At 53.9% G+C, this 15772-nt stretch overlaps 1 protein-coding gene across 1 annotated transcript; it reads left to right on the forward strand.

Annotated features, from left to right (window-relative positions):
• Positions 1 to 510: 510 nt before the first annotated feature.
• Positions 511 to 8660, forward strand: MYOCD (myocardin; the record flags this gene model as incomplete). Its single annotated transcript, XM_010077649.1, has 5 exons — positions 511 to 773; positions 1135 to 1288; positions 2405 to 3358; positions 7181 to 7238; positions 8004 to 8660. Coding segments are annotated over 5 exons (1455 nt in total), but the record flags the coding sequence as incomplete, so codon positions are not given.
• Between the last annotated feature and the right edge of the window lie 7112 nt (positions 8661 to 15772).

Raw genomic sequence — 15772 nt, forward strand, 5'->3', positions numbered from 1 at the left:
GCCTCCAGGCTCCCGGGAGAGGGAACAAGCCCAGGGCACCTGGCTGCATCCCAGCCTGAGGTGCCTGCGTGCTGCACCCCACGTGCGTGGGAGGGCTGGGACTTTGGCCTTAAGGATTGGAATAATGCAAGGAGACAAACCTTGTTGACAAAAACTGCAATTTAACTCATTTTGTAATGGTGTAAGATATAGTATTGCACCCTGGGAGAGGGGATTGCTCAGGTTCTATGCTGGAAGTGTCCCCTGGGGCTAGGAGCAGAAGGAGATACAAGGCAACACTGAAATACATTCCAGACAAGAAGGTCATTCTCCATCTCATGTGCTCTCCGGCACAACTAAGATGAGACGTGGCCCTGAGGGAGTCCCCCATATGCAGGCTCAGCAGCTCTTGGAGCTGGAGTGTCAGGGTGCTGGCAGAAGCTTCCTTGTCGCTGTCTCAGGCCTCTGAGTTCTCAGGGGGGTGGCAGGAGCTCTTCTCCCAGCTAATTCCTTTCCTTCTTGGACCAACAGTCCAAATCGTCCAGTGATAGCAAGAACCGTCACAAAAAGCCCAAGGACACCAAGCCCAAGGTGAAGAAGCTGAAGTATCACCAGTACATCCCCCCGGACCAGAAGGCAGAGAAGTCACCTCCACCCATGGACTCTGCATATGCCAGACTCCTCCAGCAGCAGCAGCTCTTTTTGCAGCTCCAGATCCTCAGCCAGCAGCAGCAACAGCAGCAGCAGCAGCAGCAGCACTTCAGCTATCCAGGGATGCACCAAGGCCAGCTAAAGTGAGTGGCAATGTGCCAGTACCAGGATTTAGCCCCATCTTCTTCCAAACTTTCCCCTCCCATACCCATTTGTGTCAGTGCAAGGGGACAGATGCATACAAGTGAAGCATAAAAGCTTGGGAATATAGCACAGCCTCCTGCAAAGCTGTTGTGGCTTTGTGCACTGGTTGAGGCACCTGTGACCTTCTGGTGGGTCACCAGCAATCTCCTTACAGCCCAACTTGGTTTTCCTTGGGGCTGGTGGTCCTTCAGGTCTCATACACAGGAGATAGCAGCCCCAAGGGAGCACAGAGATGGTACACTGGGCACAGAGACCCCAGGAGGGCAGACAAGTTACCCCAAATCTCTTTTGTTATTTCAGGCAATCAAATGAGCAAATGGTCAAAAGTTCAAATTCTTCATCAACTTCTGTGAGCAACACCCCTCTTTCTCCTGTGAAAACCACCTTTTCAGGCCAGACATCTGTTTCGTCTATCAAGCCTGGCCCTCTGCCGTCTAACCTGGATGATCTGAAAGTGAGTGCAAATTTTGTCTGTCACCACAGGAGCAGAATTGTGTAGCGTTAATGTGCTTTGCTGCCCCTGAAGCATGCAGGCTGAGCTGTCCGGGAGTGACCAGCAAACCCAGGAATACATCATGCTGGGTCCAGAGCTGGTAACTGCAAACATGATTTGCTGCTCTGCAGGTGCCGTGTGGGTGCATTGCTCTAGGACATGTATTAGCAAACCTTAGGTATAACTTGAGATGGCTGCAAGGCAAGGCCATCAGGTCAGGGACTAAAGGATGATCTGTGATGCTGCTCCTGCAGCTCGTGGCTCGTTTTTTGATGGCCACCACGTATGCTGCTGGCAGACCAGCCAGGAGCTGGGAGGTCAGCATGGCCTCCGCTTGGTGACTCAGCCTCTCAGTGATTATTACAGGCAGGCGAGCTCAGCTCTCTGCACAAGCAGGTATCTCCTGGAGTCTGGAGCTACAAGCACTGCTTTGAACAGTATCTAAATCTCTCATGTAGGCAAGACAGGGCATAAGGTAGAATCACTCATATCAATGGTTCTTTTATACTTTGCTAATGGAGCCTCAACCATGGGGAAGGCCAAGTCCCTTTAGGAGCAGAGACCTGGAGGCGATACTCATCATTAGACAGAGGCAGAAATAACATGAGTTTTGCCACAGTGATGCCCCAGCTCAGATGCCTAAACCGTGTGCAGGTGCCTGAACATGGAGTACCTGTCTCCAAGGTACGTGGTCACATTCTCTGAATGTTCTTTATTCTCTGAATAAAGGATACCATCAGGTAGTTCCTGGTCTGTGTGAAAGTCCCCTGCTCATGTAGAAACCTACTGCTAGGAAGGGAATCTTGAACCACTGCTGGTTCATGGAGTGCAGTCACAGTTCCTGGAGGAAGAAGGAAGGCTTTCCTGTTAGGAAAGGTTGAGGTCCTGCAGGACATGCAGTGGTCAGGGCTGTGCACGGTGACCTGATGACTGCAAGTGAGACAGTAAGCACCTGGGGGGTCAGAGCTTCTAAGCAAGAATCTGGGAGCCTGTGATCTGAGGCTCTTTGTTAGAAATGTTGGGTTTCTAAAGGGCTCATCTGCCATTGGGACTGATCATTGGTGACTTTCCTTCTAGGTGTCAGAACTGAGACAGCAGCTCCGAATGCGAGGCCTGCCTGTGTCGGGTACCAAAACAGCACTGATGGAACGGCTGCGGCCCTTCCAGGAGTGCAGCAGCAACGTGGTGACAAACTTCAGTGAGATCACCACTGTCACCTTCCCAGTCACTCCAACAAGCACCTTGTCGAGCTACCAGTCGCAGTCCTCCACCAGCATGTTATCAAATGGCTTCTACCACTTTGGCAGCACCAGCTCCACCCCACCCATCTCTCCAGCCTCCTCTGACCTCTCTGTGAGTGGCTCTTTGCCAGATACATTCAATGATGGGCCCATGTCTTCTCCACAGTTCGGTCTCCAGCCATCTCCGGTTCATGGCAGTGCCGAAGAAAGCCTCATGAGCAGCATGAACGGAGGGAGCATCCAGCTGGAGCTGGAAGGGATTGACACAGAGAAAGACAAGATGCTGGTGGAGAAACAGAAGGTCATCAATGAACTGACATGGAAGCTGCAGCAAGAGCAGAGACAGGTGGAAGAGCTACGGATGCAGCTCCAGAAGCGAAAGAGAAGCAACGGCCTTGAGGAGAAGCAGCAGCCCACTCAGCATTTCTTTGGTGTCCCCATCAAGCAAGAAAATGCAGTGTCCAGCTGTCCATTTGCATCTAAACAAACTGCCTTGAAAGGCCAAGCCAGCAGCTCGGATAAGTTAAGTAACTGTGGGGTGCCGCAGCTGCCTCACATTGTAAATAGCCACTGCTTGGAGCCTGCAGGGCAAAGCACCATCACCTCCTCGACATTCCTGAGCCCACAGTGCTCCCCTCAGCACTCCCCACTTGGGGCTGCAAAGAGCCCCCAGCACATCAGCCTCCCGCCGTCCCCCAACAGCCACTATCTCCTCTCAGTGTCCCCGGGATCACAGGCAGAGGGGCGCAGCGGGTCCCCACAGACCAACACTTGCCTTCGCACAGCATCGGTAAGTGGAGAGCACTACAGATGGCATCGTGGTGGTGAACACGCTGATGTCCGTGGGCAGTCATTCAAACGTCCCAGTTTGAGTTCTTTCCTGTCAGACTGGGAGTGCTGGCACCCAGGGTGGGTATCCAGGGAGCCACCGCAGCATGTGGGGCTGCCTGGAAAGGCAGACAGTAGCCCACATGGACAACGGATTGGAAGCTGGTGGCACCGCAAGGTCCTTTCCAGGGCATCTCCTGAGGAGCCCTGCTGCCACCACACTCATTGTCCTGAAGGGCTACAGCACAGCTCCCGTGCCCTGGGGGAGACCTGGCATAGCTCCCGTCTTCCCCAGGGGACCCCAGTACAGCTCTCTCTGCCCCTGGGTGAGCACTGGCACAGCTCCCTGTGTCCTAGGAGGGTCCTGGCAGAGCATCCTCTGCCCCATGGAGCTCTGGCACAGCTCCCTCTGCCCCTGGTTAAGCACTGGCACAGCTCCCTGTGTCCCTGGAGGAGCCCTGGCTCAGCTCCCTCTGCCCCGGGGATGCATTCTTCTGCCCTAAAAGAGCCCTAACCCAGCTGTCTCTCCCCTCAGGGGGAGGCCCTGGCACGGCTTGTTGTACCCCTGGGAGAGCCCTGGCACAGCTCCCCCTGCCCCATGGAGCCCTGGCACGTCTCTCTCCACCCAGGGGAAGCCCTGGCACAGATCCCTCAGCCCCTGGGAGAGCCCTGGCGTAGATCCTACACCCCTGGGAGAGCCTCGCTGCAGTGTTGCAGGGCTTTTCTGCATCTTGCTGAGCCATTGTGGCTTCTAGCAGTGTGTGAGGGATTTTGACTGCTGGGTTGAAGGGGGGCAATTACCCCAGTCATATGGGAAACCTTTCCTTGGGAAGATAGAGCAGGGCTTGCAACTGGGGTGTGCAGTCAGATAGAGCTTGTGCCTCCCCACCAGGCAACCTGCATAGCGAAGAGTTGTCCCTTCAGCATCCACCACCCCTTAGTCAGCCCTCTGGGCAGGTACCACCACCCATGTAGTCAGCCCTCTGGGCAGGTACAAAAGCTTGGAGAGGGGCACATGCTGCCAGCACACAAAAGCAGCACAAGCTTTTGGCACAAGGCTGATGGCAGCCCCAGTTCATCCCAGCACCCTGCCAGGCTTTCCCAGGCAGCAGCACCTGTCATTGTGTCTGTAAAACACACGCAGGGGTGCACGGCATGCACACTGCATCCAGGGAGGATGTACAGCGAGTGCATGCTGAGCCCACAACAGCCACACAGCAGAGCAGCAGCGCTCAAGCAGGGCAGCTCCTGAACTACGTTCCTGCAGCGAGCACACTGAGCAGTGCTCAGCAGGAGCTGGGCAGGGGGGTGCAGTGCTGTGAGGTGGCAAAAAGCGGGACGCAGCGTTGTCTCTAAGCCATTCAGAGGACAGTGAGATAGGTGACATGGGCAGCTGGGCACAACACTGCCAGTGGGATGGGCGGCGGGGTGCAGTGCTGTTGGGGTGAAGCAGGCAATGGGGCTTGCTGGTGGGGTGAAATGGGCAATGGGGAGCGTTGCTTTGGGTGAGCTGGGCAATGGGGATCAGTGTTGTGGACAAGCTGGGCAGTGGGGCAGAGAGCAGGGTTTGCAGTGGGTGACCTCAGCAGTGGGGCATGGAGCTGTAGAGGTGAGCTGGGCAGTGGGGCAGAGCTGTGGGTACAGCAGGTGGGGGGACAGTGCTGTGAGGTGATGCTCCAATAGATGCTGTGGGGCTGCTCTGGACAAGCGAGCAGCGGGCAGCGAGCATCACCAGGAAGCACCAAAAGCTCTGGGGCATCTTCAGCTCCCTCCTTGCCTCCAGAGCACAAGGGGCATATGGACAGGATGGCCCCACAGTGTTCTGCAGCTCGTCCCAGCTGCAACACCAGCCACCCTGGGCGTTCCTCTGCTGCCTGCAAGGGGCTCTCAGGGGCAAGGGTCCCTCCTCAGCAACATTCCCAGCATTGGAGTGCCATTCCCCTCCAAGCTAGGCATACTGTTCCTCCTAGCCACCCTCCGCAGAAAGGTGGACAGGATGTGGATGACCAGGCCAAGTGGCCTCACCTGCTGGGGCCATGCTGCATCCCCTGGCGCCGGCTCTCATGGGATGGGATGAGGCAGCCGTGGACCGGCAGTGGGGAAGGGCACACGGGCCTAGAGGTGATGGGGACGGCAGCTAGCAGGCACTGGGCCTTCAGATGAGGTCCCTCCTGGAAGGGGGGACTGACAAAAAGCTGGCGCCGATATGCAGGCATTTGGCAGAGGGAAAACCTAGGTGCTGACCTGGCAGTGACTCTCTTGAGTGGTCTCCCCTGGCCTGGGCACTGCGAGATGCCCCCAGACAGGCAGGATGGAGAGGGTCCCCAGCAGAGGGGTTGGGAGGGAACCTGCAGCCAGGGAAGCGCTGCATCACTAGCTGGGTGCAGCCCATCACCAGCAGCCCACTGCTTTCTCGCCCTTGCTCTGGACATTCATGGCTGGACCGAGCACCAGGATGCTCCACAGCATCATGCCTGTGCATTGGCAGCAATGGGAGGTCAGCCTGGCCCTGGGTCTCTGGAGGTAGTTTACCTCTCTCTCTCCCGCCTGGAGGCCAGGCACTTTGAGCTGATTTGACTCACAAAATTGTTAGTTCCCCTGGCACCACTCTGGCTTCAAGAGGGGCGAAACAGATCTGGGCCTCCCGCCACGCCTCCCTGTGCATTGACTCCATTTCCCTGTATTTCCCCCACGCAGATGGCTACGCAGGCAGGTCAAAAGTTTTCTATTCCATCCCCAAGTTTTTGTAAGTCAAGCCCAGCCCTCTCAGAGATAAAGCAGCCTCCACCCTATGAGGATGCAGTAAAGCAGGTAACTGCATGATTTTTATTTTCTACAGGGCTAGGGCTGCACAGGGCATTCTTTTGTGGTTAATGTAACTCACCTGCAGGAGTTACAACCCGGTATTGGGTCTCTGGGTAGGACAGGGCCGATTCCATAAGGAACAGGCTTTTCTTGAAGAATTAGTTGCTGGATGACTGCCACAAAGCAGTGAGACACCACGATGGATGGGATGGCTTCTTCTGTGCTGATGAAAGGTGCCAGTTCCCCCTGGGGTCCTGACATCCCACACAAATACCCTGTGACTTTGGGGTACTCTTCTTTGTGGTGCTCAGTGCTATGTGAGAAACAGACTCCTGAGCATTCCCAAGTCACCAGGAAACCTCACCTTCCCTCTTCAGCCCGTAGCAAAGTGCCCTTCTCCACGCCATCTGCCTTACCCTGAGGCGCTGTTCCCATGGGAAGGACTGTCTCCATCACCCGTGAACACCAACTTCTTGTAAGAGGCTGCCAGCAGCCTCAGTGCCGGTTACAACGGTGCCTTTAGGAAAACGGAGTGATGCTGTTGGCAGTGATAAAAATGGGCTTATGCTGGCTAGCAGGGAGGCACAAAGAAAATCCTTTCAGCCTCCAGTCAGGGAGGGGAGGATGATGATGTGTTGCCCCAAGGGAGCTGCAGGGAGTGCAAGGAGGCACATGCAGTGCGAGGTGCTGGGTCCAAAAAGTCAGTGTGTCCTGATGGCCCTGGGAAGAGGCAGTCTGTGGTGGTCACTGAGCAGAGGGTTGGTCGCAGGGCAGGTGGACCTTGGGTCCCCAGATCCGCCATGCTTGTCCCAGGGCCCTGCAGCACTCACCTGAATGCCGCTGCCAGCCCTGTGCTGCAGTGGCATCTCTCCTGTGTGGGAGAAAGCCATTTGTGGGGTCTAGAGCTACCTACCTGGCTTGTGGCTGGAGGGACTCTCCTCCTAATGCCCTCTACTCTCTTCTTTGTCGTTTGCTGCAGCAGATGACACGAAGTCAGCAGATGGACGAGCTCCTGGACGTGCTGATTGAGAGCGGAGGTACGCACTGCTTCCCTGTTCCCCTCCAGGGCTTCCTCTCTGAGCCAGCGTCAGTCTGTGGGGCTCAGCGCACTCTGTGCACCCCAGCAGGGCTGCCTGAGTTTAGTACAGCTGTCACCTGCCCTCTTTGTGCCAGCAGCCACTCTGATTGAATCCTAAAGCATCTCAGCCCTCTCAGAGCCTGCTCCTGCATGTGCAGACCTGGTGGGGTGGTCCGGGCTTTGTTATTGCCTGTGCAGACTGCGCAGAGAGAGGGGACAGCAGAGCAGCTGCCTTGCGCAGAGCACTGCCAGCACCTTCCCCATGCAGTGCCCTCAGTGCCCCCCACCATTCCCAGTGCCATCTCCCGTGCAGAGCACTGCCAGCACCCTCCCCATGCAGTGCCCCCAGTGTCCCCCCCCATTCCCAGTGCCATCTCCCACGCAGAGCATTGCCAGTGCCATCTCCCACGCAGAGCACTGCCAGTGCCCTCCCCTGTGCAAAGTGCTGCCTGTGTCCTTTCCCATGTACCACCCGTGCCCAGCCCCATGGGAACAGCTGCCAGTGCTCATGCCCTGGGGTGTGTCCAAAACCAGGGGGGCTGAGGTCAGAATGCTGGAACGCAGGAGGCTTCCCACAAAGAGGGTGGGTGAGCAATGCCAAGGGGACTGATTGGGTCTCCATCAGAATGCCCAGGAGAATAGCTGGGGGGCTATGGGGGTGCCCCTGTTCGCAGCAGTGGTGGGCACTGCCAGAGCACCTCCAGCCCCTCTTATTTGTTGACAGAAATGCCAGCTAATGCCAAAAGCTAATGCCAAGGAAGGGCGGTCCTGCCTCCAGAAAGTACCTCAGATAACGGTGTCTACAGGGAACTCCAGTGCTTCTCTCCCAAAGTCATCTACTGCGTTCGAGCAAGTGTCCTCAGCCCAGCTCTCCTTCGAGCACTGTCCGGGCAGCAGTGATGCCCACCTCGAGGTGCCCACAGCCCCCTGGGGAGGGTCAGTGAAATCACCCTGCTGAAAATGGGGGGAGAAGAGTCCCACTTTGAAGGAATGATGGAGGGGTTCTCCGGCAAAGTCGCAGATGAACTGCTCACCTCCCAGGAGATTTTACAGACTCCCCTCTCACCCATGGAAACCCAGCTCTCCCCTTCTCCTGCCGATGGCTCCAGTTTACAAATGAGTTTCACTGAGTCTCCATGGGAAACGATGGAGTGGCTGGACCTCACGCCCCCCAGCTCAGCCACTGGCTTTGGCTCACTCACCCCCGCAGGTCCCAGCATCTTCAACATTGATTTCCTAGATGTTACTGATCTCAATCTAAACACCAGCATGGACCTGCACCTGCAGCAGTGGTGAAGCGAAGGGTGGTGGAGGCAGGATACTGTAAGCCCACAGCAGCCAACACAGTGTCTGTCATGCCGGAGAACATGCCATGTCCAGGGGAAACTGGAGTCATTTTCCCAGCATATAAACTTCTTTGAATTTCCAGTTACTGCAAATTGACAGCACAACAGCTCTGATACTTTGGTTTTCCTCCATCAACATGTCCCTGCAGAGGACACCAGTGCCTTTAACAACACTTCTGTAGATTGACAAGAACTTCAGTTTTGTTTCTTCTATCTTTTTTCCTCCCAGTTTTAGCAGTCACTCTTGTGAGAACTGGAGCAGCTCATGACAAAACTATGTGGTGAGGAGACCTCACCTGGGTGGCAATGGGACATCATGGAGAGGAGAGCCCATTGCCGCCCCCTCCTCTACTCCCCTCCTGCCCATCCAGCCCTTTGGGCAATCCTGCTGGGCTTATCTTGGCCATGGCCAGGCCAGGGGATGCGGGAGCAGGGAGACTCTGCCCAGCCAGGGCGATAAGCACACTTCTCCTGTACAGCCAGGCTCGCCTTGCTGCCTTCCTTCTGCCCCTGAAGCTGTGTTGCACAGCTCTGCTCCAGGTGGATGAGAGATGGAGACCACCATGTTCTTGGTGGTACCTTGTCATGCCCTTATGGTGCCTGGGGATCCAGAAGCCCAGGAGCCGCCCTGGCTGCAGTCTGAACTGAATCGGGCTGAAGCCTGTGACCTTGGAGCAGAGAGCTCTGGACGTCGGAGGCCGATGCTCAGGCTGTAGGTTCAGGTACTGAAGGGATGTGGCATGCCATGGAGCTGCCATGTCCCAGCTAGTGCGGTACAGATGAAGAGATGTGTAAAGTGGTTCAGTCCAAGGTAGGAGCAATTTGTATGGAAAATACAGCCTGGCTTTGGAGGGGCTGTCCTTTGCACAGCCAGAAGTCAGGATGGATTTCCACCACCTCACATGACCTGGGAGCAGGGGGAGCCAGAAATGGGCACTCAGTGACCTGCACGTGGGGCAGGGCTGAGCAGCACCTTGCGTGGCTGCGGTTTTGTGCGAGCATCTGCTTTTGTTGCCTCCGCTTCTCTGCCATCCGTCCCTCTATCCTTCTTCCCATTTCTCCTCGATTCCCAGCAGTCATCCCCTTCTTCCCAAGTTTACTCCAGCGTCACTGTTCGCTCAGCCCAGAGCAAGTCCATGCGGAGAACAGCTGTGAATCACTGAGCCTGGAGGAGCTAGTTCTCCTGAAGCCGTCAGAGATGGATGCTCTCCTGCAGTGATGCCTCCCGTTTGAAGTCACCAGCATTTCTCCTCTGAGTCTCTGTGCAATATACTTCTTCAGGCTCTAGTGAGAAGGAGCCTTTGCTTCCCTTCTTGGCTTCCACCAAAGAACTTGCTGCAGACTGTTTGACAGACACATCTACTTCTTTGCAGTTCTGGTTTTGCCAAAGTAAATATTGTTGCTGACAAAGATTGTTAAACTATTTACAGACTGAGCGTATTTAATATTTGTGTTACTGGAAGGACAGCACATCGGAGATGCAGCAGCTGGAGAGGAGGTCTGGCGCGAGGGGCCTGTGGGCAGCCTGACTCCCCCCGGGAATGCTGGAGCTGTTAGAGGAGGCTCTGCAGCCCCTGCTGTGTCTCCAGTTTGTGGCGTTGTTGCATGCTGTATAAAGCACATGGCAGTAGCTTTCAACTCACTATTTAAAGCACCACTTTTCTATTGTACAAATGATCACAGTGCACTGCTAGGATAGACGATCACAGGTTGCATTTTTTTAAAAATAAATTCTTTTTCTAAGTGAGAGATTTTTTTGAAGCCGGTCCATGGAGAATATTAATAGCACTTGAAACAGAGTAGTGTTAGCTGCTACACTGCGTCATTGTACAGGGCTTTCCAGATAACTTTCTCCTCTCAGCAAATGTATTTCCTTATTTAAAGGGATGCTGTCAGCTTCAAACTTGTAAGCAAGCACATTTCCTTACCTATGTTACCAGCAACACCTTCATTATTAAAAACCCCTTTGTCTTGCCACTCGACTGCTCGCAGTTTGCTGTTTGATTTCACGGTTGGGGCAGCCACAGCCGTCCCAGCTGTGACCATTTGGTATCAGCTCCATGCCCCAGGGCAGCTACAGTCATTGCAAGAGAAGAAGGATTTCTTTCACAGCAGCCGCTTCTCTTGGAAGATTTCTAAACAAGCTAGCTGGAGCCTTCTGTTTCTGAAAGCTTTTTTCTTCTGTTGGCTTTGATTTCTCTCTGTCCTCCTGCAAACCCTGTTCCTCAGGTCAGTGTCCCCTTCAAAGGCAGCAGCTGGCACCTTGCCCAAACCCTTTGTGCTTTCCAGCAGTCAGGCTCCTGGCAGTGGTGGGCTGCGGGATGTGGGGCACGTGGTGGGCACGGGCAGAGCTCCCCCGCAGCTGAACCTCCTGATGCTTGCGAGCGAGAGGCAGAGGCAGGCTGGAGAGCAATCCCCGGGGGGAACTTGGCTCCTTCTCCATGGTCCTCACTAATGTCAGATTCCAGATGGATCGCATCTTTCCTTTGGTTAAAAAAGGTGTCCCAGGACACTCACCCACCTGTTTGCAGGGAGGGGTTGCCTGTGTGACCATGGATGGGCTTAAAAGGTGAAACGATCCTGAGACATTGCAGAAGTGAATCTGAAAAGATGTAGAGGAATAAACAACTACTTCCTACGAACATCTTTTAATCTCTAAACTACACTCTGCAACCAAATGTGCTGCAATGAACTGCCTGGACTGAGCCAAGCTTGGTTACTCAGAGAATGAGAAGACAAGCTTCAGTCTAGGATTGTTTGGGGCACACTGATGGTCGGGAGCAGTCACCTGTCCCATCTCCCATTGCAGAAAGCCTCCCGGGGTTGTTCAGCCTGCAGACAAGGAGCTGGGAGGATGTGCTGCTGTAAAAGGCAAAAAGCAGGATGAGTGGTGCAGGGAGTCACGGTTTTAAAGTGTAGGAAAGACACTTGTCAGGTGCCAAGGTTTGGACCAGAGCATTTGAGGAGCCTCAGTCCATACCAAGGTCCCACTGTGGGGCAAAGGGAGGGATCAGAGTGTCTCCTGAAGTGCCCTTCCAGGCCCCAAAAGACACCAGCAGCAGAGAAGAGCTCAGCTCAGCTCTGCCCCAGCCGTCAGTTTTCCAGCCCCACTGGAGCAGCCTCCCGGGAAAGCAGGGGCTGTGCTGGCAGTGCAGGACCTGCTCTCTCCTCCCATCGCCTCCACCAGAGAAGCACCTGCAGAGCCCCATCCACTCACCCACCACCATGAAGCTCACCAGCAGCTTGCCGGCCAGGTGTGACCCTTGGGTCCTGTTTGGGAGGTGTTTCAGTTTCCTGCCCTCCCAGGCAAGGATGCCAGAGGCGATCCCACCAGTCACTGCAAGGCCCTTACATTTGCAGCTTCAGGGTTGTTCCCTGCTGCTTTGTAGCCCTGCTGCCATGCTGTGTGTCCTGCATCCCAGATAGCTCTCGTCTTTCCTGGTGCACCTTGTGTCAGGGAAAGGCCAGGGATGCTTTGCCTTCTTTTGGACAGCGCCTGCTGATGCACTGTACTCTCCATGCCCTGAAGGATTTAGTGCCTTTGCTGTGTGGGTGATTCTCCCACACAGGCTGTCCCAAGGGATTCAGGGTCCTGGGGTTTTCCTTCCCATCAAAGCCTGGATTCAACAAAGGAAAAGCCTCCATTACTGGAAGATCTCAGTGATGTCCCACTCTCCCTGGGCCTTTCTGCCTGAAAAATATAGGAAATACAGAGCAAAAAAAAAAAAAAAAAAAGTTCCAAGAGTCAAATACCATTTTCCATGCTTTTGGCAAGGTTTTTAAATGTGAGCTGCCTGGCTCCGTGCATCATCCAGCGCTTCCTCCACTGGAGGCACTGAGATGTAACCAGCATCTTTCCATCAGCTCCAGGTCAAGACAGACCATGTTTTAGGCAGTTTCACCCTCCCAAGCGACATGGGGACACATCTGTTCCTCAGCCCCTCTAGACTCAGGAGGGGTCCCCTGTGCCCCTGGGGGATGAAGAGTCAGCAGCCGGAGGAACTTGCGTGTGCCCCTCACAGACCCTTGGAGCACTGGGTGGGGGCTGAAAGACCCTGAGCCCAGCACCTCAGCTGCCAGTGCCATCCACCACCCTGTCACCCTGTGACACCCACAGCAGCATCCCCAGCATCCCTCCTGTGCTCCAATGCCACCTCTGCACCCACAGCAGCCCCCAGACGCTTTCTGTGCCCAGGCAGCCCTGGCACCCCCTCACCCACACAGGGCTCCTGCTGCCTCCCACCAGCGCACACAGCCCCCTCGTGCTTGCCCACCAGCACAAGACACCCTCTCAACCCTCTCCGACCACACAACCAGCCGCCACCCATCCGGATCCCCCTGCTCATCCCCATCCAGTTTCCCAGAGCTTCTTCCCCAGCTCTGACCCAAATTCACTTGAGAGGGGGCCAGGACCACTCTTCATCCCTGCATGGACCCTCTGCAGCCTCTTGACCGGCTGTCACCCCCGTGTCTGCAACATCTAAAAGGAGGCTAGCAAGGAGGAAGGATTTTGTCTGGCTGTGCAGGATGCACTGGGGTTCTCAGGCACCTTCAGCAGAGTCAACAGCTGGTTTTAGAGCCCAGACACTTGCTCACCTGGAGCATTGGTAGTCATGCAGCTGTGTGGCCAGATTTTATTTCAAGCTCACCTAAGCTATCTGCACATCTTGGCTTACTCACAGGAAGACAAGATGAGCTTCACAGAGAGGCTTTTTTTTTTTTTTCAGTCACAGCACTCCCACCCTTAAACTTCTACCAACTCCTTGCAGGCAAGTTAGGGACCAAGTTCCTTGTATTCCTGGCAATTTCTTATGCTCAAAATTTTATCGCAGGTAAAAAGAAACATGCTTTTATACAAAGTAATGAATTGTTAGTTTCATTAACATCTTAAGAGCTGAATCACAAGAATAGTTTTAGTCCAGTTACAAGGATGCTAATGGTTTGTGTTACATACAGTCCTCATCAGCGCTCACAGACCTCCTTGAACCTACCCCCTTGCTCGGGGATCTGCTCACCTTTCACTACCTACGTGGGGCTCTCCGCCTGGAGGAGGAGATGTGGGGTAGCATGTGTCAGCATCCTCAGTCCTTGCCAGGAGAAGCAAAGATACTGATATTGATGGGTTTTTCTTCCTCACTCTACAAACAGCTGTAGGAAACCGGGGTAATTTTTATGTCTCTGCTAACATGCTCATTCTTCCTTGTTACAGAACTCCACATCACATCTGAATTTTCTGAACTTGGTGTGATTACATATGCAAGAGGCTTGTTCTTTTTTCTCTTTGTTTAAGTCTGGTTTTACCCTACCCCCCAAATCACATTCCTTTGATGACCAGTGACTGACCACTGATGAGATACAGCCCTGGGGCCTCTGGCATCACCCTGGGCCTCTTCCCTCAGGCCCCTGCTGTCCTCCCGTGTCTGTAGCCCTCTATGTGCATTTTGCTATAAAAGCATGGACAGCAATTTATACACAGAGCTTCACATTCTAACTAGCTATTAGTTACAAAATATATACAAGACTCTGTTACATCATACAATTGCAGGAGAGCTAAAGGAAAGCAAGTAATGATCATATTGTCATTAGATAACTGCCATCACAGCTAAACGAGCTAAAGCAAAGCTCCAGGCAGGCTGAGACTAGTTCAGACAGGGTCTGACAAGTCCTGGGACCCCTTTTGCTACCTTAGCACAAGGCTGTGGCCTTGTAGCAGCAGCAGCACCATATTTACTGGGCTTCAAAGCTACCAAAGCGTGGGACCTCAGGAGAGGTCACCGAGCATCTCCTGCATTGCTCATCTGGTAAGAGAATGTGATCACCAGGGACTCTTGAACCTCTCCCCTCCCAGTAACCCCCCTTCCTGCTGCCAGTCTCAGTCAGCACCATGAGAAGCAGGGGCTCCAGCGTCCCTCCCTGTGCATTCAGATCACATGCTGGTGGTAGTGATCCCATCAAAAACAGCTTCAGCTGCACTGGCTTTTCTGCAGGAAGCAGAAATTGGCTGGATTTCAAGATGGTTTCCACTGTCCTCTGGAAATTGGGAGTGGATTCAAATGTCTTCAGGAAATCACGGTGATATGGGATCCCAGGATCTGAATCTTTCTGTTCTCCTTCCCCATTTGCTTCGCTCCTGCTTTTCCAGCTCAAACCCAGGTGCAGCGGGAGAAAGAGAAACGCAGGATCCTGGTGCAGGGAACTGGGAGAATGGCCATGGTCTGCACTGTACAGCAGGCTGAGCTACAACTTCCAACCATGCACCCATCAGAGTTTTGTCCATGTTTTGGTGTTTTTTTCTCTTAAAGCATCTTCAGCTGGCCAGGGTGTGCTTGCCTGCAAAGAGAAGCACTCCTGGGTCATGCTTCTGTGGAGCACTGAAATTTCAGTGAGTCTCCTGGGTCAGCAGGATTAAAAGTGGTCACAAGCTGGATGGCTTATCAGCTGCTTCAACAAGCTGCCCTCCTGCCTGGACAAGGGAGGGAACTGCCTCCACAATCGTCCACTAAATCTTTCTCCCCAGAGGCACAGAAAGATTCCCAGCATCCAAATATTGCTTCTTGTCTTTCTATCTGAGGTGGCTGACTTATGTCAAGCACGGACCAAATTTGGGAAAAGAAGGGAGAGAGCAGAAGTGCTCTGGGTGGGGTTCGGGGAGGTTCTGTGTATTCCCTTAGGGCAAATAAAGATGAGACGACACCAAATAATTGAATACTGGCTTATAACTTTAATGCATATAAATTTTTAGGGGAAAAAGGGAAGTGTAGGATGTAAAATGTGAAGTGTAACAGAATAATAAAATAATTTTAAAAACCCAAATTACTTGGTAGAACAACTCATGACAACACTACCACCCACCAACACCACCACATCTTACAGCAATGTGATAACCACAGCATAACTACCAACAGTACTAAGAAACCTGCAACCACTCATAAAACTTGCAACCACTTCTCAGTACTAAAACGCACAATCTGCAGAAAACCCGCTAAACAAGCCCCAAAAGCTAATGGGAGAGGAGAAGCTCTGCCTAGCCGCTGAGGAAGACGCGGGGAGAAAGACGAGGGGCTGCACCTCTGAGCCTGCCACGCTGCCAGGGATGGTCTGAAGGCATCTTCACCCCTTTTGTCTTGGAAGGCTTGGGCTGTTGGCG

This window comes from Pterocles gutturalis, unplaced genomic scaffold (assembly GCF_000699245.1).
Source record: "Pterocles gutturalis isolate BGI_N339 unplaced genomic scaffold, ASM69924v1 scaffold6043, whole genome shotgun sequence".
Taxonomy (NCBI): domain Eukaryota; kingdom Metazoa; phylum Chordata; class Aves; order Pterocliformes; family Pteroclidae; genus Pterocles; species Pterocles gutturalis.